General features: G+C 40.9%; 1 protein-coding gene across 1 annotated transcript in view; it reads right to left on the reverse strand.

The window, feature by feature from the left end:
* b3gat2 (beta-1,3-glucuronyltransferase 2 (glucuronosyltransferase S)) overlaps positions 1 to 25,946 on the reverse strand; it is a 57,462-nt gene that overhangs the window by 16,695 nt on the left and 14,821 nt on the right. Inside the window, exon 2 of the mRNA XM_030442937.1 lies at positions 14,627 to 14,771. Coding sequence (XP_030298797.1) covers positions 14,627 to 14,771 — 145 coding nt within the window. The remainder of the gene's footprint in view (positions 1 to 14,626; positions 14,772 to 25,946) is intronic.

The raw sequence follows: 25,946 nt of genomic DNA on the forward strand, positions 1-25,946 counted from the left end.
TGAAATACTAACATCACTCATTCTCAAAGGGGAAAATTATTTATTTATTTCATTTGGAATTATTAAATTATAAATCCATTCATTACTTTTCATTACTCCCAATCTGTCTGGACTGTCAATTTTCACAATGAGCTGTCCAGAGGTAACATACAGTGATCGTTACATTTTCTCGTCCTCTGTGGGTTTTCCCCTTTAAGACCCCACACTGCAGCCAGTATACCCCAACTGGGCTTAAAACAAATCCCATCAGCACCTTCCCTCCCTCATGCTGCCTCCAGAGTCACTGTCTCAGTCTTCCTGCAGAGTCAGTAATAAAAAAAGATACCGACAAACCTGAAAGAGTCCTAAAATCCATATACAGTAGTTCAAGTTGAAATTAATTACACAGCTGCAGCGCAGTTAATTATTCATTCACATAAATATGTTTTTAATTATATGATATCAAAAACTAATTTCATCAAAATAACAATTAAAATCAACGAAAAACAAAAAAGACTTGATCTGTCGAAGAGTCATTTTCTGCATGTTCCTTTGCTCATTAGCTTAATTACCAAATAAAATCAAACTAGCAGCTCACATTGTGTATTATTCTCACTGAGACCGTCGGGCCGGTCAACGAGATAACAGCGCCAAAAGACAACATTTTTACTGAGGTCAATTCTCACAAGCTACAAGATCTTCCTTCTCAAGCTATGAATGCAAGACCATTTGTAGTCTGTGAAAGAGCTTCGCTGATAGAAGTGAGAGAAGATCATTAGTCGCATTACTGTGCTTTAAGCAGAGAGCTGATTTGCCTAGCTGAGCGTAACCTAGCAGGGGGTAAACTGCCTGGCTTTCTGTAAACTTCAAAACCCTCCTCCAAAGACATCTAAAACTCACTAATTAACACGTTCTATCGCGTTTGTTTCATCCTCATGGAAACACTAATGTGAAAGCACATTACACACTGCTGGATGGACGAATGACACGAGATATTTCAAGCATTTAACGCCCTCTACAACATTTATAACATTAGTATTTGTGTATAGACTGACCAATGAGATACAACATTATCATTATATTTTAAGCATTTAAAAAAAAACTTTGAATAGAACCAGGCTTTCCCCTTACATGCAGTCTTTAGCTAATCACAGCACACACAGCGTGCTTAACCATTGTCGAACTACCTGTCATAAGCTTAAAATAAAGCAGCTTAGTTTAATTTCAGACCACAGATCTGTTTTGCATGAAGAAACAAGCTGTCACTCCTCATAAGCTTTGCGAACACCCGTATTTCCCTCATCAGAGTACAGAAAGACTGCATTTAATCAGTGGTGCTAATCATTTTTTATTTAACACACCTGTCGTCATTTTTTCTTTCACTCAAACAGATGTTCATTAGTTTTACTATAAATATTGCTAAAAGTACCGCAAAGGTGTAAACATTGATTTTTTAGCGAGAGAGAGATATCACTTGTCCGGCCTAAGAAAGCTGCGGAAATCTGCTTAAAGGTAAATTAAAGAGAAACAATGACAGTCTTGCCCTTTTCTAGGGGCAACATAGTGACATATTCCTATATACTGAAACCTGCACTCATGGCTTCCCCATTGGTAAACACCGCTTTCAAGAAATGTCTTAAAATGTGGAACTATTCCTTTAAACATGGGAGGCATGCCTGAGCAAACACGGATGTGCTTTCCTTAATTTTCAGTGTTTGGCCAGAATCTAAAGTCTTGGATGTCAGAGCCCTGACACCGTGCGAAGCTCGCAGCCTTTTTAAAATGATCTACGCTTTTTTTGTGCGAGCATTATGTTAGTTATTAAAAAGTCAAGCTGACTCAGTGTCAAGTTAATATTCATACAAGCTGAAAATCAGTTGCTGCCTGGAAGTTCGAAAAAAAACACAGATAATCCAAGAACCACAGTGTAGGCATATTTAAAGTGTGTGTAATTCATGGGTAAATGGGTACGGCCATTAAATGCCCCATCAGGGCATGAAAAATGAAAGCGTAGGTGTAGTTATGTTTTAAGCGAGAGCAGTATTTTTCCATGGGTTGCTGAAGTTCTTTCCAGTTCAGAGCGTGACCGGAGAATATTTCCAGAAATGTCTGCAATCCTCTGTGCACAAGGTCTCGACATAAATTACTGAATATTTATTTATGGAGATCGTTAGTGGGTGGCACGCCTTGGCAATCAGCACATTAGTGTGGGAATTCACCCCAAATAATTCACCATCCTTCCTTCCTCTCTGTTCCCCCTCTCCCTTGTGGCTGAGCAGCATTTTTCTAGGCTGCAGCTGTCCTGAGGCACTGACACACGGCCGGCAGACAGCCATCCTCTGAGTAATGTGAGTGTCAGCTGGGGTCACACACAGAGAAAAACTGTAGACATGCAAATGGCTCTGCTCATCATCTCTCTATAGGCTTAACTTTGCAGCGTTTTAGAACAGGTCAGCCAATTGCAAACACGGCCTCGCCCTTCATCCTGCACTCACCCACAGAAAGAGACACTGAAGTACACACCGGGGTGAGACTGGGAGCCATTTTAAAGACTCAAACAGACGCAATGTTTATAGATCGGAGGTTATGCTTTTTACTGTAGCCAACAGTTCAAAGCTTTGAATCTTCGCCCATAACATCGACATTAACATTCGAAATCAACATTTGAATCCGGCGCTGCATTTGCATGCGTGATGGTTGATTGTTAAGTCTAAAATCCAGGTCGTCAAATATCGATGCTAGCTTGGACCTAAACACCAACCCAGGGCATCCATATTTAATGATCAGGGGATGAGAGAGAATGATAACCATCTTTCTCCACCTTTAACAGGCAGTGTAGCAGCAGTCTAAGGACCCTGATACATCAATTATGACGGGGCCGTTGGTGATCGTCTCTGCCCACAGTTGTGTCCTGTTAGTTGGTCCTTGTCTGCGACTTTTTGACAGATTGAGTGTGTAGAATCGGCAGAAGAGCTCGTCAGTAACAGAGAAATCACTCTGATTGAAACGGAAAAAGAAGAAAAGCCCATTGAGCCTTGCCTCTTCGCCATATTTTTGATTCTATATAAATGAGAGTGGTGCTTCTTTGTCATAGCAACGGTTTGTTTCCGCAAGTCTTCCGATTTCTAATGACGAATACGATGACTGCTGCCTGGTTTGGAGACTTATTTCCTCTCTGCGGTGCGTTTAAGTGCAGCTTTTTGGCCGAGGTGACACGAGGTGATGCAACAGTCAGCCCTTGTTTCTGCAAGTTTTTTTGCCATATCTGAGCCATAGCAGCATAATAACAAATAACCTATTTTGGCTCTAACACGATTACAGAAAAAAATCGGAAGGAAAGAAGAGACCATATCTTGCATTGGATCACTCTATCCAATTGAGTTTTGGTTTTGAGATTTTGCTTATTCATTTACTTTTTTTAGGGTTAACCTTGAAATTTGAAAATAGACATTCAAGGCTTCATTCAAAAGCCTCAATAGAAGATTTGAATAACCACTACATTTCAATTTGGCAATTTTAGGGTAATTTCTTGTTATTTTTAAAGTTTAGAAAAACAAGTTACTCTTACTCACACTTCTTCTCCATGCCTGAAGCAAACCCCTACAATGGCACAATGCCTTATACATACACAAAGCCACATACAGACCCTGATATAATACCATTTGTAAGGTTACTCTGGTATCAGGCGTATTACTGCTGTGTTTGCGATACTGTAGGCTATTTGCAGAGATAAATGCAGCTCAGGTGGAGCAGACAGATAGGAGAGCAATTACAAGATAGACATCTTCTAACCTGCAGCCAGCCTTCTGCGATATGGAGATCAGGGCTTATCTGAGCCCCGTTTGCCCAAGAGGCGATCGTCCAGGCTCTGCACTAACTTTGTCCCACTTCCCACTCCTGACCTACTCTCGCTGACCTATATGACTATATGCATCATTAAATGCCACATTATCCTTTTTGGAGAAAAAAGATTTGCATGAAATTCATCATTAGAAAGAGTGAGCGAGATTGGAGTTTACTGTGTGAGCTCGCCGCCTCTGGGGGCCCATAACTATTTCAGGAACTACTGAACTTTACCTGTGTTTTCCCTGGAGACTGAATGTAGTTCCTCAACTGTGCTTCATGGTCAAAATAGAACCTGTCTGCACTGGGGTGGTTCTTTCTGATAGCCATGACTGAATTATATGAACAGAATTACAGTATGTAACGCAGACATTTTACTTTCACGGTTAATTCAACACATTAATCTACTAACATCACAACTCTTGCGATGTTTCCTATAGTTGAAAGTGGATTGTTGAGCCACTTTTTATGCAACTGCCCAATATTTTTAACTGGCGGTCCTGGTTTTCTTAGCTCCATACTGATGGTATCACATTAACCAACAGGTGTTGGTAACATGTCACGTAATGCTGCCCCAGCAAAGGCAGCAGAAAAAAAAAGACTCCAAGCTGATAAATTACACATTTCAAACAAACAAAACAAAATCCCTTTGCAAATACTTAATGACAGACGTAAATAATTCCGTTTTGTTGAAGCTCAAGGATTGTTAAAAGCAAAGCTATGTAGCTCATGGGTGAACTAGAGAAATAAATCTTTGCTTCATTTATTTCAGAAGGACTTGGTTTTCTCAAGCGGAGGTAGGCTGCTGGAGAGATGAGGAGCTCTTACTAAATACTAACACAATGACAAATATTCATCAGTAATGTGGATAAAATGAATAAGTGGGTGAAGGCAAGTATTAAGCAGTCAGATAATGACATCACTTTACTGCAATGCAGATGATATGTAGTCTAATATCATAACAAAATAATATGTGTATGCTGTCCAGCCCAATTCTTATCCTAATTAACTTCATATTATAGCTATGAGAATCAAACATGGAACAATACATAATAATGATCTGATCTGGAGGAAAAACAGGCTGAGAGAAGAATAAACAAAACAATAAAATGAGATAGAAGACAATGCCTGGCATGGTCTCTCGTGCTTTATTGATTTGCCTTATTGTAGTGTAACCTGAAACTCTAGCAGCCTGAGGGAATCACTCTGTTGTGCTCTAGGTTTACATGCGAGTATGCAATCAATTTTTATTTTTGTTTCCTCCGTTTATTCATCCCCTCTCCCCATCTGTGTTCCATCCCGTCGCCCTGTGATTCATTTTCAGTTCAGGGGCTGAGATGAAACACAAAAGAGTTTACCTCCGGGGCAAAAACAGATAGGAGCACACTCAGCAACCACGGCGTTACGACAATAAAATCATAAGCCAGCAATAAATTAACCGTTTAAGCAAGCTCGATCAGCTGGTGATGTAACGCTGCAGTCACAGGCTTCTCTTCTTGTTTCAATGAAGACAAAGACAAATAAAAATCCTAGAAACATGTCCCAGTACCACCCATACAGTTTGACTGACAGGTCACCACTGGGATGTGCGGTCCAAAAACACCATGGTACCTTGCTCCAACTGAGACAAAATCAAGCAGAAACCACCAGCTTCATCTAGGGGCGATTACAGTACGTGCTGGGTCCAGGAAAGACTGAAGTCGATTCAGAAACAGTCCAAACTTCTCTCAGAAGACAGTAAATGACTCATTTTCCACTAGAACTGTCTGTTCTGCTGTTTGAGTTAAGGAAAAAATCCAAATCCAGGCTTCTATACATCTCTTCAGAAGCCAAAGGAAGACATTACTGACACTACGTCCTTATCTTCTCATTCTTAGAGAATGAAATATGAACTCGAAAAACACGAGATGGACTGCTTAATAGGGTTTCAAGATCATGGTATTTCTTCCCTGAGTCTGGTTCTTTTATCCCAAGAAAAATCCCTCTCTAACCCCAAATCTTAAGTGTGTGTATCTGCCTCTATTTTGATGAAGGTTCTCAGTCATCCAGGTCATGGTAAATCTTAAGTGCTGTATCGTAGGCAACTGGACTTGTTTCAGTTTCTTGAAGATGTTTCACCTCTCATCCAAGAGACTTCTCCAGTTCTAACTAACTGGAGGGGAGTTGGCTGGATTTTAAACACTGTGTGGGAGTGTCCTTACAGAGTCCTTGAGGACAAGTGTGAGCTCCGAGTTTCAGTAATAAGTTACGTTGAAGGCCACCTCCTCTGTTCAAAGACAGTCGTTCCAGGTGACATGGATGGACTCTTTTATTCCTCTTTCAAACCATCTGTCCCCTCCGGCAAAGATGTTGACATTGTTGTCCTCAAAGGAATGGTTTATTCCTTCGGATGTAAGTGGACAGCAGTGCCTTGACTTGAGGAGTTGGCCCTCCAAGGTTGTTTTGTTTCCACAATGTACAATCCTTGCCATCCTGGCTGCATTGAATAACATAAACTGCATTACTCTGTTTAAACCTCTGTGTTTGGTCCTTAGGATGGACAACATTCTGCCTCAGTGTGTCGGTAGGTGCATCTATATTCACACACTGATAACACACTAAAGACTATTGCACGTTCATGCATGTACCGATAAAAAGACACTTTCTCCAAAGCTCATTAATGCTACCACACAACTGTCTCTGCTAAAAAAAACAACAGTCTGATCTTGAAATGCCATAATTATGTTACAATGACAGCTCAACGTTTTACCTCCAGTGGTGTCTTCCAGTTTCTTTTCATGCTAAAATGCAGTGAGGCAAACTACATTTTAGAATGAACAAAGTGGAAATCTGCAAACCAAAATAATATGCAAGACTTTCAACAAGGGGCTTAATCAGACATGGAGGATGAAGGCTCCGTCTCCCAACCAGAGTGCAGAGCAGCATTCAAACGCTGCGGCATCGAGTGAAACAGAATCCCCCTTCTCACTTTAAATTGTACACCACACTGCTGTTATCTAAAGTGCATGCAGAATAGGACAGATTTATCTTTTCTGGCCCTTCACACCACACGCCTCAGGATGAATAGTGAAGGTGATCACAGTGACTTTGAGTCTTGTCTTACTACAACATAATATAAACTTGGTAGCACTTTATTTGAAGGGATGTGGCTCAGATTGACCCACACCATCATAACCATGACATTACATGACTCCTGTCACTAACACGAAGGAGTCTTTCAGTACAAAGTTGACATTATTTGAGCTCAATCAGTTTGATGACAAGGAATAAGTACCAAGGTGATTATTGGAGTTTCCCTTGTTGCTTAAGAAAGCTTACCGCTACAAACTGTAGCTGCCCACAATTTGCTCAGTGAGCCATGCAGCGAGTGCTCTTATTAGCTGACTCAACCCCAATCCCAAGAGCACAAAGGTGGTTTTCTCGCTGGGATTGGTGTCTTACCACACCTCTTCATATCAAGTGTTGTCTTTACCATTCGGCAGTCCATCGTGCTTTATTCTATCCGCATTCATCAATGTTCAGCCTCATCCTGCATTTCATTTTTGTCAGTATGTCTTCATGTCCATCACATGTTGAATATGTGACCGTGCCAGGTGTTTGTGGCCTCAGGTACAGTCTGCGTCTAACTTGGTGAAGTTCGTTCCAGTGCGTCACATTAGCAGAGGCAAGCTGTCAAATAAAAGTGCATTTTATTGTTACAATAAACACTGTGACTTAGTGACTAAATGGTAGAAATAAGAAGTTAAGATGTGCAACATTTATTCTTTATCTGCTTCATTTATATTCTGCTAGAAGAGACACACATTCGGTTAATGTCTGTGTCCCCTGTTCAGCTGCTTCTGTTCTGTTCTGCTGCTACACCAGTACTTCAGTGCAGGAGGACGGGTCTGTAACCGTTTCTGCACTCTGTCTCTATCCTCCTCTCTTCTCCTCTCATCTCACCATCTCAGGAGCAGGGTAAACAGTGGGGTTACTGAGGGTTAAACACTTCTATGTCCTATCTGAGGGAACACTCCTGAGGCACAAGTACCACTTCAGCAAAGGCACAATGTCTTTGTGTTGGTGCACGCAGCTTATATTTTTGTGTTTGCTGAGAACATAGATATACATGCATATACACAATTGCCTTGTTTTGCAAGGATGCTTCCCCTGAAAATTGCGTGTGCATGCCTATCAGTTGAAGTGCTGGCAGGTGTGTGCTTTTGTGCCCTCAACCAGATGCATGATTTAGTAATTGCGTGCGCACGTGTCTATAATCACACACGCACACTTACACACACACACACACACACACACACACACACACACACACACACACACACACACACACACACACACACACACACACACACACACCGAGGTGAACAGTGCATCATTGTCCAGGCTCCATTGGGTCTGGTTAAATGAGACAGAGCGATAGATGGGAGGCTTTAGTGATCTGCTAACAATACAGCGCTGTATAACACAATACTATTAGGACACGCACTGGCACTCACTCAGCGCTCTGCAGACACCCCATTGTAAATCCTATGAATAATAATTTAAGAGTGAATAAAGTTTGGGCCTCTCGCTCGGCACAGCCATTGTTGTTCTTGCAGAATTTAAAGCGAAAAAAAAAAGCCTCATAATACAACCACCGCAGTAAATCTTTGCGTTGCAAATTGACAGTGTAATTATATAGCCCAGTGTAAAAGTAAGGCTGATAATTACAGTCAGCGTGTGTGTGTGTGTGTGTGTGTGTGTGTGTGTTTGTGTGTGTGTGTGTGAGAGAGAGAGTGTAAGATTAGGTGGAATAGGATGGCTTGAAGGAGGATGGAGGGATGAGATCTTGGGCCGTGGTGGAGCAGGAAAGGTGGAGGAGAGAAAAAAGAGAGGCTCGCTCTTGTTATCATGCTTTAATTAACCCTGTTCCCCGGGGCAGACCTATGCGTGTGTGTGTGTGGAGAGAGTGTGAGTGCATGCATGTGCTCCGTGGTAGTGCCCTCGGCCATGTCCACATATGTGCCTGGGAATAATAAGCATGCAATCGTTGTTTATACCTTAGATAAAACAACACCTCTACATTTAATTGTATTTATTAACAACTAATTTTTCCAGCAGATGTCTAAATGCACTGATGTCTGAGTGGGTGAGGTGGAATTAGGAGTGACAGGCCATTATTATTTGGTCAGCGTGATAAATTATTCCCTCTTTGGAGTCGTGAACGCTCCTTCGATTGGATTGTACTCAGGAGATATGCAGATGTAAATAGATTTATGGAGATGTTTGCTGAGAATCTGCTCTCCATTAGAACCGTAATAACCACAAGACAAATTTGGACTCTCACTGTCACAAGAAGCATGTGCTGTTAGCTATACTTGCTCTTTGTTTTTTTTTTCATAGTATTTGAATGAATATTGGACCTAGTGGAAAAAATATGTTGCTGAAATAAGCTTTCCAATGTCTGACAAGTTCGTATCATAATGCACTTTTCTGAGTACATTTGAGCAAAGACCTACTTCTTATGAGGCCAGATAGTTCAGTCATAAACTCTTTCAGCACCGAGCTTTTAGGAAAATTTAAATGGATGATGGCAGCCCATCTGGGTACTTTGCTCTTGCGTCGTACCATTGACCCTCAGGGGTGAAAACGGTCCCTCTAATTTGACTGGTGGTTAATGCTGAGGTCTTTGCTAATTTAATAGCACAACATTAGACTACAGCATTGCTTTTTAGGGGTTGATGAATGTCCTCTCGGTCCGACCTCAATCAAAGTGGACGGACACACACACACACACACACACACACACACACACACACAGATCTACCTTAATGAATGTCTCGGTGATGTATTTCTGTCGTCTGTCATTTTTTGTCAGTCATTAAGACACTCTATTTGGCTGTTTTATCATCCGTCCAATATTACTGTTTACTAATTACATCTCTGTGGCAGAGCTGAATCACTGCCGCTGCTTTTATAGCTGTTTGTGCTAATGAAGAGACTCCGCTACGAGCAGAGAGGAGTGGAAAAGGTCGGTTTTAGCCAAACTTCCTAGTTTACTTATAGCTTTTTATAAGGTTCATTATTAGAGAGTAGATCAGCTCAATTAATGTGAATTATGAATGTCTCTCGAGTGGACAGACTGTTAAACCAAACTCCATTATAAAAGCATGTTCTATATGGCATGGTCACATTTTTCACAGTGAAAACTGTAGTTACACCATCGCCTGTTTTCTGATTTGATTCGATCAACATGCACAATTCGCACAGACGTCATTTACAATAATATTATGAAGTAACCTGTGATTAATTAATTGCTATATATGGACACTTATTGACTGGCCACGTCACACAGGTTACCATTTTCTATCCTCTCTGCGGATGCCATAAAACCGCAGATCTCCTCTTTACTGTCCTACATTCTTCGGGAAAGTAAAGACTTCTTGTTTTTTGATGTGCAAAATGCCATTCAATCGCTTTTAGGCATGGTGCTACTAGGTCTCTTTTCTTCAATTTGGCGCTGGCACTTTCGAGGGTGGAGCTGCACCAGAGTCAGCCCCGCCCCTAGTCGGCGCATGCCCGCCCGTTGATAGACTTCCACAGCCAGCCTGCCCCAAGTGAAGGCAAGTGGTAGTAGTCGCTGGATTGAAGAGTTGTGAGCAAGTGATTGGACTTCAACTTAATGGCTGTAAGTAACCCAACGTAACATAAACATAATTATTAAGTGTTTAAAATGTTTTCCAAGACATATGTCATTATGTCGACATCAGCATAAAGTTGATTTTTAAACGTTTATCTTGCAATGTGCGGTAAATTCCGCGGTAATTACACTCGGTAATTACGGTACATGCTAACGTAGCTAGTATGGTAGACTTTCCCAGTGCACTTGATTAGCACTAAAAAGATAAAATAAAAGGTTATCCCACCATAGATCATAAGTATGGATGAAGACAACGCAGTAATGGCTATCACAATGCGGGACCTGTTCATGACACAAGATGACATGGATATGGATGAGGATGAAATCCGGGCTCCCTTCATTTTCACTTTTGAAGACAAAGAAGATATGGAGTTGTTCATGCATGAAATTAGAGACAAAAAAGGCATCCGTGTGTCTTGCATGTACAACCCTGACCTCTGACATTTTCAATGTCAATATGAGTAGTAGGAGCTGGTGTGTAAATGCAGCCTCTCCTTGATTTGATTTAAAGTATTTTATTTTTCTTTTTGTTTTTGGTTGTTCTTATTGGTCATATTTATTATTTCGTTTCCCTTTTGTTTGTAGTTACTGTTGGTTGTAAACCTTTTTGGCCAGAAAATGTGAGGTACATCTTTGTAGCCCAGGAGCCAGTTTTTTGTTGATAATTATTTTTAAGTGCATTATGTCCATTATTTTATCTTCTCTATTCAATTTTGCTGTTTGGTTTAGTTTACAGATCTATGTGTCATCAATAACATGAAAAATTAAATCATCAACATTGATGTATATCTTAAACTCTCAGTCATTCATTCATCTTTAGTATCACTTATCGTCACTAAGGCTATGGGGGAGCTGGAGTATGTCTCAGCAGACTTACTCGGAAAGGCAGGATACACCTTGGGCTAGTCACTATTCAATAACAGAGCAGAGAATATAAAAACAGAGAAACATTCACACTCCCTTTCACACCTACAGGCCATTCAGCAATTATCCTAACCTGTATGTCTGTCTAAACATCCTCATAATCCATACAGCTATTCAATGCCACGAGATACAAGATTACAAAATAACTTGTAATTTCTCATTCACAAAGTAATACTGTTACCAGAACAAGACTGGTACCCCGAGATATTTAATCAATAATGCATACTAAGAAAATAATAAATATAGTTATTATTATTAGTTCAATAATAATATTGATTGCCTAAAACTGTTTCAGCAGTCTACTGTATCTTAGGCCATGGGACGGGTGATTATTTTATGACGTTAGCGGCCCTGCGAGAATAGAGATATTTTTTTGATCCCAAGCTGAGAAATTACAGTGCAGCAGCAGCATTACACAGTGAGAACATAGAGAATAAAGAATATAAAGAATAAACTATTCAATGTAATATATAAAAGTATATACAACAAATGGTCTATGATGATAATAGCGCAAAGTAGAAATGTGCAATGTGTGTAATGTGTGAAGTGCGGAGTGACTGTAAGTAATGACCAAAATTGTTATTGTACAGTGTGATGGCATGTGGCAGGAAAGATCATAACCTGCAACCTGCAAGGACATCGTTGTAGATATTCATCAGGGAGGGGACAGGGGCATTAATTTTTTTGCTGTTGATGCTGATACGAATATTAAGTTATTCTTTTAGGATAAATATTCTGAGGCTTATTTGTCTACGAAATCTCTTCGTCCATCTGTCCTAGTGTGTTTATAGATAGTAAATGGAAAATGCAAAAGGCACACTTGGACTCGAACCCTGGTCGCCCGCTCCGTTGACTCGCAGACGTACCTACTATGCTATCATATCTGTTTCGGTTAATAGTTGTCTAATGAAATCCACAAAACTCGAGGGGAGAGTAACAAAAACTAATTATCTGCTTCATATATCAACATCTTTACCAAACTGTTTAATATTTGTGAACACTTAAATTTACTACTGTAAACTAAGCCCCCCGGCGTAGAATATGTGAAATGCATATTGATTTGTAAGCTTGTTTTGTCCTATGTGAAACAAAGTTCTAAAAAAAGAAAAAAAAACAACGGTTGTTTGTGTTTAACCCCTGTTTTTTTTTTAACCATTAAAAGTATTTTCAATTAAAACCAAACATTAAAGAAAAGGATTATTTGCGCGATTTGCTTGTAAATTCATTCGTTTGCAATAAAGTTTTAAAAAAAAGAAGAAAAAAAAGAAGTCGGCGGGGCTGACTCTGGTGGAAAGTGGGTGGGACTGACTCTGGTGGGCGGGGCTGACTCTGGTGCAGCTCCACCTTCGTGGTTCTGCAGCAAGCACCACTTGGAGAAGGGGCGCCAGGGTTTGAAGCCACTTTTCGTAGTGGCCAAACCGTGTAATTACAACATCAGGTGATGTGGCCCAAAATGACTTATTCCCATAAGCTTACATTGTGAAAGAAGCGTCGGTATGCTCTTTGGGCCCCACAGCACGGGACATTCGGGTATTTTCATTCATTGGCAAGTCAAGCTTTTTTTGCCTTAAAACGCCACTGAACAGCTTTCATAGGAATGAATGGGGCTCCGTCTCCAACACTGTATCCAGGTTTTAATGATATGATGCTTTTGCAGTGGTTGTGTTTACCCAAAAGGGGGCGTGGTCACTCTGGTGACAGGAAGGTGTCATACACCTGCTCTCATCTATTGCGAAATGATCATAAATACAATGAAAGTTTCAACATTGTAACATTGGCTTGCAAGACTACTGCAAACACTGAGGTTATTTCAGAAAGCAAAAGTATTTACAGGACCAGAGAATATCAAATGAAACTGTTACATCGGGGTCAAGGCCTTAAATATAAAATTAGACTTCAGAGCTACTTAAACGACATGATGTCAACACCTGTCAGTATCGATAGATGACGCTGTTGCATACACTATGTACTGAGCAGACTTAGCACACTAAGTGAGTTTGGTGAGTTTCCTGAAACCTCAGACTTTCTTTTTGAGACTACTGGGTTCTTTCAGGTCTGATCCCCACCTAATCTGCATGTTTTCAGAATAGTTTATTCAACTCTCTTCAATCCTGCTTTGTGATTTATCTCAGGAATAAACAATCAAGCAAAGTAGCACAGAAGCTGGCGTGTGGAGGAGTAACAGTCAGGATATGAATTGGAAAGATCCGATCTCATTTTCTGGTAAATTAATCCATGAATAAACAGAGGCTCAATAGAAAAACCTGTCCGATCTCTTGAGGTAAACTCATAGAAAGACAGAGCAGCGTTTTGTTTCCTGTTTGTTCTCTGCTCTGATGAATGCCGGCAGGCCAAAACGGTCCAGTTGACTGTAACTGTTCTGTAATCAGTGAACTGATCAATAAAATCGTCCCATGTTTCCACAGAGTGGTGAGAGCTAAACAGAGGAGCCATTTCATTTTCACAGTCCACACCAGATTGCCATGAGCTTTCTCCAAACATTTGCTGTAACTCACCAGGTTTTTACCTCCAGATGTTCTACTCATCCCAAATACTTTATTAAACAGTCCTCCTGTGTTAAATACAATTAAGGATAAGTAGCAAAGATACAGGATGTAACTAGACATGCATCATCTATTAAATAGATTCAGTCCCAGTCATCCATTTAGACTTGAAAGTAGCAAGTAAAGCTTGCTTGTAAAGCACCTTATTAAGCCTCATTATTTCCACTTTGGATTAAGAAAAATTATGTATTCCTTCTGCCAAATCTTTAATTCCATAAAGTTGGGGCATAACACCTCATATTTCACGCTCCATGGCTGATTGTTTCTCCTCATGATGAGTAATGAGTCGTTTTTTGTGTGTGGAATTAATGAATTGAATGTGTTCTTTAAATGTGATGGCAATCTACCAAAGTTATGAAACCACATGAGTGATGGAGTGAAATGTTTGATTTTTGAAAGAGGTGAACCACAATCATCAGGAATCAACCTCTGGAGATCTGTCCAGAGTAATTTACGTTAGTCTGATGCAAAATGAAAGTCACGCCAAAAACAAATATGCTGACGACTGCATTGTGAGAAGCCTGCATGGATTTCTGATTAAAGACATTCTTATCATTAAAAAAAAACATATCTGCAATCGCTTTTATTAACACAATTATTAACAGTAATTCGATATCTCATTGGAGCTGTTCCTTACCTGCCATGTCGGTGGCGAACGGTCGGTCCGGTCTCCAGCCGGTGTACCAGCCGACAACTTTACCCCCGGACACCAGGGGGCGCTCATACGCCCTGCCGCCTACAAATCCCACGGGCCAAACAGACACACCTCGAGTACTGCGCATCTGCAGAGAAGAGAAATACACAGACTGCATTAACTCAAGCTAAACATTTACAGATACATCGTTTTCATACATTCAAATGAGACAATGCAATTCAACTGAAAGAAACGGGAGATATCCCATGCAGTCAGTACAATTTTTTTTTTAAATGTTATATTATAGCGCACACCAGAAAGGATTGACACATCTTGCTGCAGTTACATTAAAAACAAAAAGGAGCGAACTACGTGTTTTGCATGCAACTTCGTCAAATTCGCTCTGTGACTAATTACCAACAGGCGTTTCCTTAAATAATCAGGTGCTGAGCGGCGGAGAATCCAACTGAGTCACAGTCAGCAACACAGATACACTGATACAAATCAGCAAACGATACGCAACAGCCTTCAGGCTAGTCCAGCAGATTGGTGGTTTTTGAATAAAGTCTAGTATACAATGAACTGAAAACTGACAGCTGTGTTATTTGACAACAGCAGGAAGAAGATCTGCTCTGACCTCCTCTTCTGTTACGGTTAAAAGTCTGTTTGTGCTGTGGTAACAGGGTTTTGCAGCTTTTCCCTGCCATTACAAGATAATGGCAGGGAAAAGCTGTGACACCCGAGCTGAACCCCACAGAAGGCAAATTAATGTGAAGTCAATGTGGAGAGCATCACACCTAACAGAGAGTTGTAATGGTTGTAGTAAACTCTCAGTGGACTTTTTTAAAGCTGGTTTTATTATTACGTTTTTCGGGAGTGGATTTTTTTAATCATTTTTCAACTTTTTGTGCACTTCTCTTACTCATTTTTTATTGAAAAACACAATAATTTGTTGGTGGAAGGACCCCAAACGTCCCACCAAATATGTGCACTTAAGTCTTCCACAAAGAAAACTTTAGGAAAAATTGTGAATAACAACAATAAAAGGTGTAATTTTGAGTTCGAAGGTTCGAGGGTTGCTCAAAAACTACAGGGGCAGCATACCTGCTAACTGCTGCCCACTATACTCTTTGCCATAGCTATCCTTTGGATGTGGGGACCAGCTGCCGCAAAGCTAAGTGTCCCTTTTAGCTGATGGGAGTCGGCATGCAAACTCAGATGAAGGGGGAGGGACAGTGGTCAACTGGGCTCACTTAATCGGCTCAGCCACCTCACAGTAAACAAAACTGAACACTAGACTGGGCCTGAACACAGCCTCACAGAAGACATGGCAGGTTCAGACAGGAAAGGTGATCAGCAATCAGTTTTTTCTTCTGCCGCAGCACAAGCTCGGCAAAAGCAAACTGGACGTGAAGTCTGCGCCGCTGTCCACTCTGAGCGGACGCAATTAAGTCGAAAACCCCCCAGAAAGAAAGCCAGTGAATCTGCTGGTGACGCTGATAGTGAAGTGAATTACTCGTGTGTCAGTCTGTGTGAGTGATTAGAGATCTTTAATTTCATATGAAATGTGAGTGAGAGCAGCATGCAGGGAGTCTGTGGATAACTGAATAGAAGACTAAATGAAACTGTGCTGTGCGGAGCTGCCTTCCATTTTCACAGTGAATGAATTTGCACACAGCCAGAAGCAGTGCAACGAGAAATGAGACGGAGAGGAGAGCGAGATAAAAGACAGGGAGTGTGGAGGGGTGGACTGTGTGAGGACGGCTGAGTTTCTGTGTTGGAGTATGAGACATCTGTATCCTGGCGTTGTGTGTGGATGCATATATGCGTGTGTGTGTGTGTGTGTGTGTGTGTGAGATTCTATTTTCCAGCCCTGGCCACCCCGAAGCTCGTTTACTCAGACACTGCTCCTCATCGCTCACCCAAACAGCCTCCAGCCAGTCGCTCATGACAAAACAACAGAGCAAAACCAAATCAGTAAGCAGCACTGCATTACTGTGCCCAGATATCACACTGAGTGCTGGGTTTTAAAGCCACGGGAAACCAAGTGTAGGTATAGCCCAGCATATAGAGAGATTTAAAGTCCTGTTGCAAACTTGTGGAACCTGTGGAAGGGGAGACCAAGAGCATGAGCACACAGCATGGCTGAGAATATAACATGGTCCATGGCAAAATGAAAAAAAAAACAGCTGAGACTTTACCGCAACTTAAATATTTCGATTGGTTAACAATTTAGGAGAAATTGGACATTTTTGCAATGTCTTTCCAGCTACATGAAGAAATCAAAAACCAATGACAGCCCAGAGAGTATCCAATCAGGTGAAGAAAAGGTTTGTGTTGATGTATTAGAGAAGGGAAGAACTGTCAGTCTACCATTGACAGCCTCATTAAAGGATGTCTGCCTCAAGCAAGCGCATATCGAACCTCGCCAGAGTTCAATGACGGAGGCAGAACTGTAGACGGAGTGACGAGGAAAGAATACCACAGTGTATGTGAACACGCAGCACTGCCGACTGTGGTGCTGGCCTCTAACAGATGTAACATTTATCACCTCGCAAACGTACAAGACATTAACCAGAAAATGTTAGTTAGTGGGGTCTTCAGCCATGGACCTTAAATCGGTACCCGATTCACAATGTGAAACGACCCACCCTTGTACCTACAGGCTGTGCTCCTATCAAGTGTGCTGGTGCGACTCTTAAAAGATAAAGGCTGGGAAAAGTGTTTATAAGAAGTGTTATCTGTCAGCCAGCAGCAGCAGCAGCAGCCACCTAATTGTCAGCTGACAAAACAAACAACAATAAAGGCCTTCAGGGCAAAAGCCATGGTGTCTTAGATACTTGACAGCATGGACAGTACTATTCACTACATAAACTGAAGATAAGCCTGAGTGACATCGATCAGACTGCTTTTTGTTTGTATGGTTTGCAGAGTTTCCCCACAAATACAGTTTACTTTGGGCAGGCTGCCCATGTATAATAACAGCTGCCCGGGTATACTTGGCGACCCCTTAAACCATTTTATGGGCTACTTTTCTTTTTTAATACGTCCGCGAGAACGACGCCTTCTTCAATCTATTAACTAGGTGACAATCAGCCCTCGCTTTTCCCCTCCCATCTACTGCCAATCACGCAAGATGAAAAGACAGACGCTCTCTGTTATAACATCTTTAATGCGAACTACTTGTGCTTTTGTTTTTATACAAACTTGCAAGTGCACCTGGCTGTTGCGGCACACTGGTTTTGACCGCCTACATAATTAACAATAAGCTTCGTCCACACGCGGCGGAACAATCAAAAACGCCAGGTGTGTTATTTGTCCTACTTTATACAACTTACTGCTGACGGAAAAAGCGAATAAGTTTGCTGGTGGGGAGAAAGCAGAAAGGAGAGGCAAGCCAGGGTGCGTGCATTAAGGTGGACAAATAAAGCAACGCTATGTAGGACTATTGAGTTATTCTGAAGAAAGATAGTTGAGGTTTGAGTCTCAGGTTGCTTCCCCTCCATCCCAGACCTCCTCCCTTTACAGACATGTTACTCTTTATACTATTTCACCTGACTTCCTCCTTTGCTGCTGTTATAATTGGACCGCACCTCACGCCAAACGTAAATATGGGTCTGAATAAGCTGCTTTGACAATCGACCTCTATGCTCATTTTCATGAGCCGGTTTTCCATATTGTGAATGATTTTCGAGATGTTGATTATCATGTTCAACACATCCCTTCATGATGTCGACTACATATCGCGAAGACTATTACATTTCTTCACCATAGAGAAACTGTCAGTATATATAAAAAAAACATAAACCTGTGTGCCGGAGCGAAGAGCGACTCAGAGTTAAATGTAAAAGCTTTGATGAGCTGACTGAATCAGCCCTTTGTTTTAAAGCACTGAAACAAAGAACAGGAAATGGATATTTATTTATAGTATTGTCACGGATGATAACTGTAATTATTCATCTTCACGAGGCGCACTGACTTCATCTATGGATCCTGCGCCTTCAGAGAAGTGGTGAGCATCTCTCCTCCCCTCTTTTTATTCCTCTCCTTCTTTTCCATGTCTTTTGTCCCACACCCCGACAACTTCTCTATCAGGGCCCCCTGAGTGACGTCAGCAGCTTTGAAGCCCTTTTCCCCGTTAATACTGTGGCCCCTTGAGTTTGCCTGCGTGACGCTAAAACCTTTCGCCCCATCGTTTCTCTTTTGCTGCTGTCTGCCTTTCTCTCTCAGGTCATTTTTCAAAGACTCCTCTGTTTAATAAAAAAAAAAAAAAAAAAACAGATGAAAAGAAAATGTGAGGAAGAAGAAAGGAAGAAAGGGAGGCTGACTGTGCGTGTCGGTCGTTCCCAGATCATTCCTGGAGTACGATCGTTATTTTGGCTTAGTGGTTAAGTCCTATTTTGACTGCTAATGATTCCCCAGGTTTGAATGCTGCACCTCAGAGCGAGCTTAGTGCAGTTTCACACATTATTAGAGAGTTGGAACGGAAACAGGGTCCAATGGGAGTGCAAAGATATTCAGAGAGGCTACCTGTGTGCGCTGGGGGCCCCAGTCCTGTAACATTTGGAGTTGTTTCTGCTTGGCCTGCCTTTAACAAGATCTGCACCACAACGCGGTGAAATACATACATCATTTTTCGAGGCATAAATACACTCAGAAATATCTATATTTGTTGTCCTTGGCTCTTTCAAAAGCACATTCAAAGAGTTCTGACAAGAGGCTGCTGCTCTCTGAAGTTTCTCTGCAGTGAAGGAAAAAACACGACTGTTTGTTTACATCTTCTAGAAGGTCATGTCTCCTAGATGAAATCGTTGCCTAATAAACATCTACATTAAAAAAAAAAAAACATAAACATTCATAAAAAGCAGAGGAATTCCAATTTAACAACCTGATGAATCTTTACAACTTGTTGTGTTTGTATGTGAGAAAAGGTCAAAAAAGTAATAATGATTATATATTATATATTATATATATATATATATATGATTTCATTTGCGTGAGTTTGGGACCGTCAATTTATAGATATATATTTCCAATTTTTCCCGATCCTCTTTGTTGTCGAGTGCCCCCTCAGAACAGAGAGCCATGGTGCAGAGGTTGAAATCTCCCCACTGTGAAATGGGACAACCCTTCAAGACCCTCGTAGGTCATCAGTTGTCATTAATGGCGTTTGTGGACTGGATTTTTCCAATATGTTGTCTTCAGCTGTGGTGATGTCTCCTGAAAATCCTGCTATTATTGATACCGTTTATCTGATGGAAATAGAGGGAGCCTGGCCACGCTTATCACTACACCTCACCTATTTTAAATGCAAATTTAAAGGTCCAATATAAAGATAAAGATGAATATAAATATATACTCAGTATAGTAAAGCTCAGTCCACAGAGACCAGCACACAGCCTGTAAACAGACACTGTCTCTTTAAATGAGGATTTCTGTAAGGTTGTGACATCACATACAGTCACCACACTCAGCCACGCCCACCGAATGGCTATGGCTGTGTCCGAAATCACTCACTACTCCCTATATAGTGCACTATATAGTGACTACGCCATTTTGTAGTGCTGTCTGAATGTCTAGTGAGGAATATTATACCCTATATAGTGCACTCAAAGTATCCCACAATGCATCGCGAAAAGTAGTGTACAACCGATGGTCACTAACCAAGCAATATTTACCATCATGCATTGCGCTGCGGACGAACGCATGGAGGTTTCAATTCACATTTCAACTGCGCGACAGCAGTGACGTCATTAACGGCGCTGGAGTAGTGTTCGAAAGTCTGTTTTTCTTTCTGCCGTTGAGCTCACTATATAGTGCACTATGTTGGATTCACTATGTAGTGACTAGGGAGTAGGGAATGAGTGAGTGATTTTGGACACAGCCCATGTTTTTAAACAACACTGGCAGAGCTGACTGGAGACACGATGGACGGTGCCTGCTCAGCCTTGTTAGATCCGACCAATGAGAGCAGACAGGGATTTTCTGGGGGGGGGGGGGGGGGGGGGCTTAAATGACACATTTAGTCTGAGGGTGAATAGAGGTGCTGCAGTAAGAGGCAGAATGAGAAAAATAATGTGTTTCTTGAACATCAACGCATGTAAACATTTTCTAGACAACGCCCAAACTACAAGTATAAACCTGAAAGTGAGCATTATATGGGACATGTAGGTTTGGAAGACTGGTTTTGTTGGTTTGAGACCAAATCATTCATAGTCTGAAAAAATCTGAGGCAAAGACGACCGACGGCTCACTGAGTAGTTCATTCCAACAATTAGATGCAGGAAGGGTTCAGGCAGATGTCTGACTGAAGGAGTGAGATGTCAATAATCCATAGCACAGCTTAGTTAAAATGACACCCAGACAAATGCCTGTTGAGCATCTCCAGACTGCGTTAAATGAGAGAGCTGAGAGCTGCGGGCTGCCAGCACCAGGCTATATCAACAGCACATTATACTGCTGCTTACCCTACTTGTTGTTTTTATAGCTTTCATTTATCCATTATGACTGGACTGTGGCCAGGCTCCACACTGAGTCTGTCTATCTGGGGTGGCAGTGTCATTAGACTAACACTCAGGACCTCTCAAATCTTCATGTTAGAGCGTCTGAGGTTAAAGAATCACATCTAAATGACCTAATGATCTAAAGTTAATCTTTGCCCTGGAATACAGAACAAGTATCTGACAGATGATAAGAGGATGTGCAAGTTCTGTGTCAGTTTAATCAAGCACAACCTTTTAGCAATATGATGTTATAATATGAAATAAGTTATATATATAAAAAAGTATATTAAACCAGCTTTGAAGACAGTTTTAATTGGATATCAGAATGTTACTGGACTACACTCCAGACCCAAGTGGCAGCTCACCACAGATGTCGTCTCCGGTTTCATTTTCAACATCGGTGCAGGTTGTCTTTTCAACAACAACTCAAAGTCAAAATGCATGCTGGGAGCCAAACAAAGATGTGGGGTGACAGTGTTTCAACAGATGGTACATTATTCTGCTCGGTGGCGACTGCTTTGGTACATGCTGGTTCTCATGCCACCATCTGCAGACTACTGCTGGCACAGGAAAAGTTTGTAACACAAACTTGTGGCCTCAACTATACTTGGTTGCCTGAGCATACAGTACATGCTGTTTTTACAGCAGCTACCTGCCTGGCAGGGACAATGAAAAATACATCAAATAATGTGACAAAAACAGATGCGTGGAGAAAAGAAAAGAGAAGAGAAGAAGAGCTCGGTTAAAGCAGTTACAGTCAGGTATGACCAGTTATTGAGAAAAGTCTGAAGGTTTAGCAAGGTCAAAGGCTTTTCTGTAGACTTCCTCATAGTTCCATTAACCCGGTTTGTTAACAGTAACCAGCCCAGTCACCAGTATGGAATCCTGGCATTTTATGTATCTGCAAACCATGGATATATAATAAAATGTATACACATTGTATTAACATGTCTAATAAAGTTGTCATATCACATTCACATGAAATGTATTCGAGGTTACTTCGATGTGAGGAGGTGGAGGTACCAGTGTTGTGTGACAGCTGGGCGAGCCTGGTCATTTTTTCCTAACCCTAAAAGTGTTTTCTGTGCATAAACCAAACGAGACCATAAGCACAACAACATATCCGAGGTTTACAGAAACTTTTATTGCCAACATTTATTCTGACAACTGGGTTGCCACAACAGCAGTCTTCAGTCTGGTGTGGAATGGGGTTCCTGAACAAGGTTAAGTTCATGCCGTATTTCAGACAAGAGCTTTTTATATAAATGAACACAATGGTTATTAGGTCTGCATGCTGCAGCGAGTATTGTAATTATCTCCAGTAATGAACCTAAGAGCTAAGTGATGAGAGTGGAGGCAGCAGCATTTCTATAAATGACACACATGAGGACAATTGCTTCCACTATCCTCCTTTCACATCTTCGAGAAAAGCTGCTTTTAGAAGCCACATCAAGTTCCAGGCTGACTCTAAAACATGTAATATACAATTCTGTTACAGCCAGATGCTAAGATGTTTCAACCCTGTGACCCTGCCACAGTAGATATATGCATATTATTATAATCCGTCTGCAGATCTTCACAATGGCATAATTTTTTTTTTCATTTTCTTTGCTTAAAATTTGCATTAGGCACCAATTAAAGTTAATAGGAGTGTGTTGCATGGCATTAAAGGGCAACTTTAATGTAGCCATGGATAATGTAATAGACCCAGCACAATACTGCATCGAGGCTTGATCAGACTGGAAAGCGGCAGTGAAGTTCAGCTGTCAGCTAGCAAGCCAAAGCTAGCTAATGGGACAAATACATTACACACCATATTCAGGAGACATCAGAGTCTTCTATTTTGGCTAAGTATTTGCACACATGTGAGAAATCTGACTCAGTTGTGACTGGCAGATTCAATTTAAGATAATAAGGTAACTCTGACTCTCCCTTGTCTTATTTTGCCAATCACCATGTAAATATACACCAAAAGTAAACCTGAGAAACTAATACATTCTCAGACTTACTTTACAAGAACAGTTCCACCAAGATTAATTTATTCTAATGCAAAATGTTGTCATTTTGAATGCTGTGTGACTTAAAGTGACCAAGCCTGAGGAATAAGACAATCATGAAATCTAGGAGACTTTGACACATTCACTACCCATGGCATCATTCAACCATCCAACCAGATCAACAGGATTAGAGGACAACAGATACCAGCTTTGACTGGGACAAGAAATGAAATGTACGAAATGGGATCAGACACTGTTGTCCTCTCATCTTTGAAGAGACCTGTCTTCACGTCAACATCCCGAATGAAGGTGCTGTATGCTGCAGACCGCGTTCTGAGCTAATACCACACAAGACTCTGGCAAGACCCAGGCAGGTGGATCTGTGTTTACATCATTGATGCTCGTTGCTAAAATGCAGTCCAAGTTGATGGGTAACGTTGCTAAAACGCAGTCCAAGTTGATGGGTAACGTTTACCTGATGTAAAACTTTTGATGAAAATTAAATTAAATCATAGGACCATCGCCATCTTGTTGCTGCTGTTTACATATGCTGTGAGGAAAATGAAAAAGTCATGTGTTGTTTCTTTTTAAAATGAGGTCGTTTAAAGTGTCTTTGAGCATCATGAAAAGCGCAAGATAAATAAAATGTATTTCTACCATTATTATTATTATTATTATAAAAAATTGCCCTATATAATTATTCCTTGGTGTGTATGTGTTATAAATGACAGTATACATATTTAATGTTTGTGCAGCATGAAGGAGCGACATGTAAAAATGTTGATTTCATTATTCAGCCCTGCGTTGTGTAATGACAAATAGACCTCAGACCTTGAAGCTATCCAATAAACATCTTTGGATACAGACAACCCTACTGAGGCCATATAGAATACTGAATGTGAAAAAGGAAGCTACATTTTGAAAGAAACATAATGCTATTTTTAGCAGCACATTGAGGAAACATAATTAACTAATCTGCCAAGTTGCAAAGATGTTGATAATGATTTTATCTGCAAGACGCTCACTGATGTTGTTTTCCAACAATATCCACGCTGGCAGCGTTAGCATCCGCTTGTGCTTCGGGTCAGAGAAAGTTTTGTTCAAACGTTGTCCAAAGAGACTTCAAGCACACAATGTAATTTACTTCATTAACGAATGCAATATTTCCATAACATGATGTTTAAAAAAGTTTAAATAATACATAAAAGAATCATTTCCACTGAACATAATCTGGACAGCAATTATGTTTCCTTTCGCAATGTAGCTGACAAAACAAATTAATAGCAGGAATCTGTGCAATCAAACAAATGGCCGGCAGCAGCAAAAGTGAGAAAAATGTGAGAGCTGATCCCAGTAAACAGATAAACAGATAGATAAACAGAAAGGGAACACAGAAAGATAAACAGCCATTAGATTTCACGTCGGGAGATGAGGACTTATTGAATTTACCTTCCAGACTTTTGCTGCTCTAAGTAGGAATTATGAGCTACTGTTAGAAGTATCCTGACTTGGCAGCTGTGACTGCAGCTGCACGGTCGTTCCTCTAACGCCTAAAAAGCCAACCGGTGAGTTGGTACTTCTGTTTCTGGCTGCTGCTCGGGTTTTATTTGGCACCAGCTCAGGAGTTAAACCAGGAGCTCTCTTAATCATCGATTTTACGATCAACTCACATTTTTACTGCTAACAAAACCAATTTCAAACAATGAGTGCTCATTGTTGGGACATTCCATACCTTCATCTGAGAAGAAAAAACACTGCAACAATCTTAGGAGGATATGGAGTTGTAGAAAAGAGTGAACACAACCTCGAAAGTGCAGAAAGGTTGCTATTTTGGGAAGTGTGTGTATGGGTTTGTTTGTGTGTGTGTGCGTATATATGCTTTTTAGTGCGTAAGTTGAGTAAAAATCCATATTTTTTAAACAACATACAAATAGTTGTTACAGTGGGAAGGGAAGCACACACCCTATCTTTGTAGGCCAAGATACAGCTCTTTGAAATCAATACAGTGTGCTCAGCACAAAATGATAAAGTTACAGAAAGAAAGGGATTCCAAAGGAAAAACACAAAATGATAGACATGCAAAACACGGATACATTCAAATCTTTACATATCATAACTATCATATCAACATCTGTACACTATCTGTCATATCACCTTCACATTACATGTACACATGCTGACTTTCATTGCGGGAGGTGGAGGGGATTGTGGTGGTGAAACACCTTTGAAGCCGGAGACCACTGTTCAAGATGGTGTTTCAGTATTTGTAAGTGTGAAACCACTGGATGTTACACCTCGGGTTGATTTCCCATGTGGCAACAGAAACGGTTAGTCAAATTATGATCTTCTCCTAATATTAACTGAAGTTGGTTCTGAGCCTGAGCACTGTCATAACATTTGAAACTGAACCTAAAGAAGCCTAAAGTTGCAACAACTTGTTTGCAGAAACGTACACTGCCTACATTTATTCTGGCAATTGGGTTGTAAAGATTTCAGAACAGTGAGAGTGTGAACACAGTCGGCTTTTACACCTGATCTCAGTCTCCACAGAGTACGATCCAGGCCTTAACGATGTCACTCCAACAGACCACAGTAATCCAGCTCATATTTGAGAACACAAACAATTCTCTCAGAAAACCACAGAGTTCATCCTTATGATCAGGTTCATCATCAAGAGCCGACTCTGCCGCTCCCCACAGGGACTCAACTAGGGAAGGAGAGAGAGTAAAGGTTTCTGGGTGAGCTCACAGTGGGATTTTCTAGCGATATTGTATTTTCATTCTGGTCGAGCTCTGCAAGAATGCATCACTCCTTGGGGTGTAA

Source organism: Sparus aurata, chromosome 15 (genome assembly GCF_900880675.1).
Source record: "Sparus aurata chromosome 15, fSpaAur1.1, whole genome shotgun sequence".
Lineage (NCBI taxonomy): Eukaryota > Metazoa > Chordata > Actinopteri > Spariformes > Sparidae > Sparus > Sparus aurata.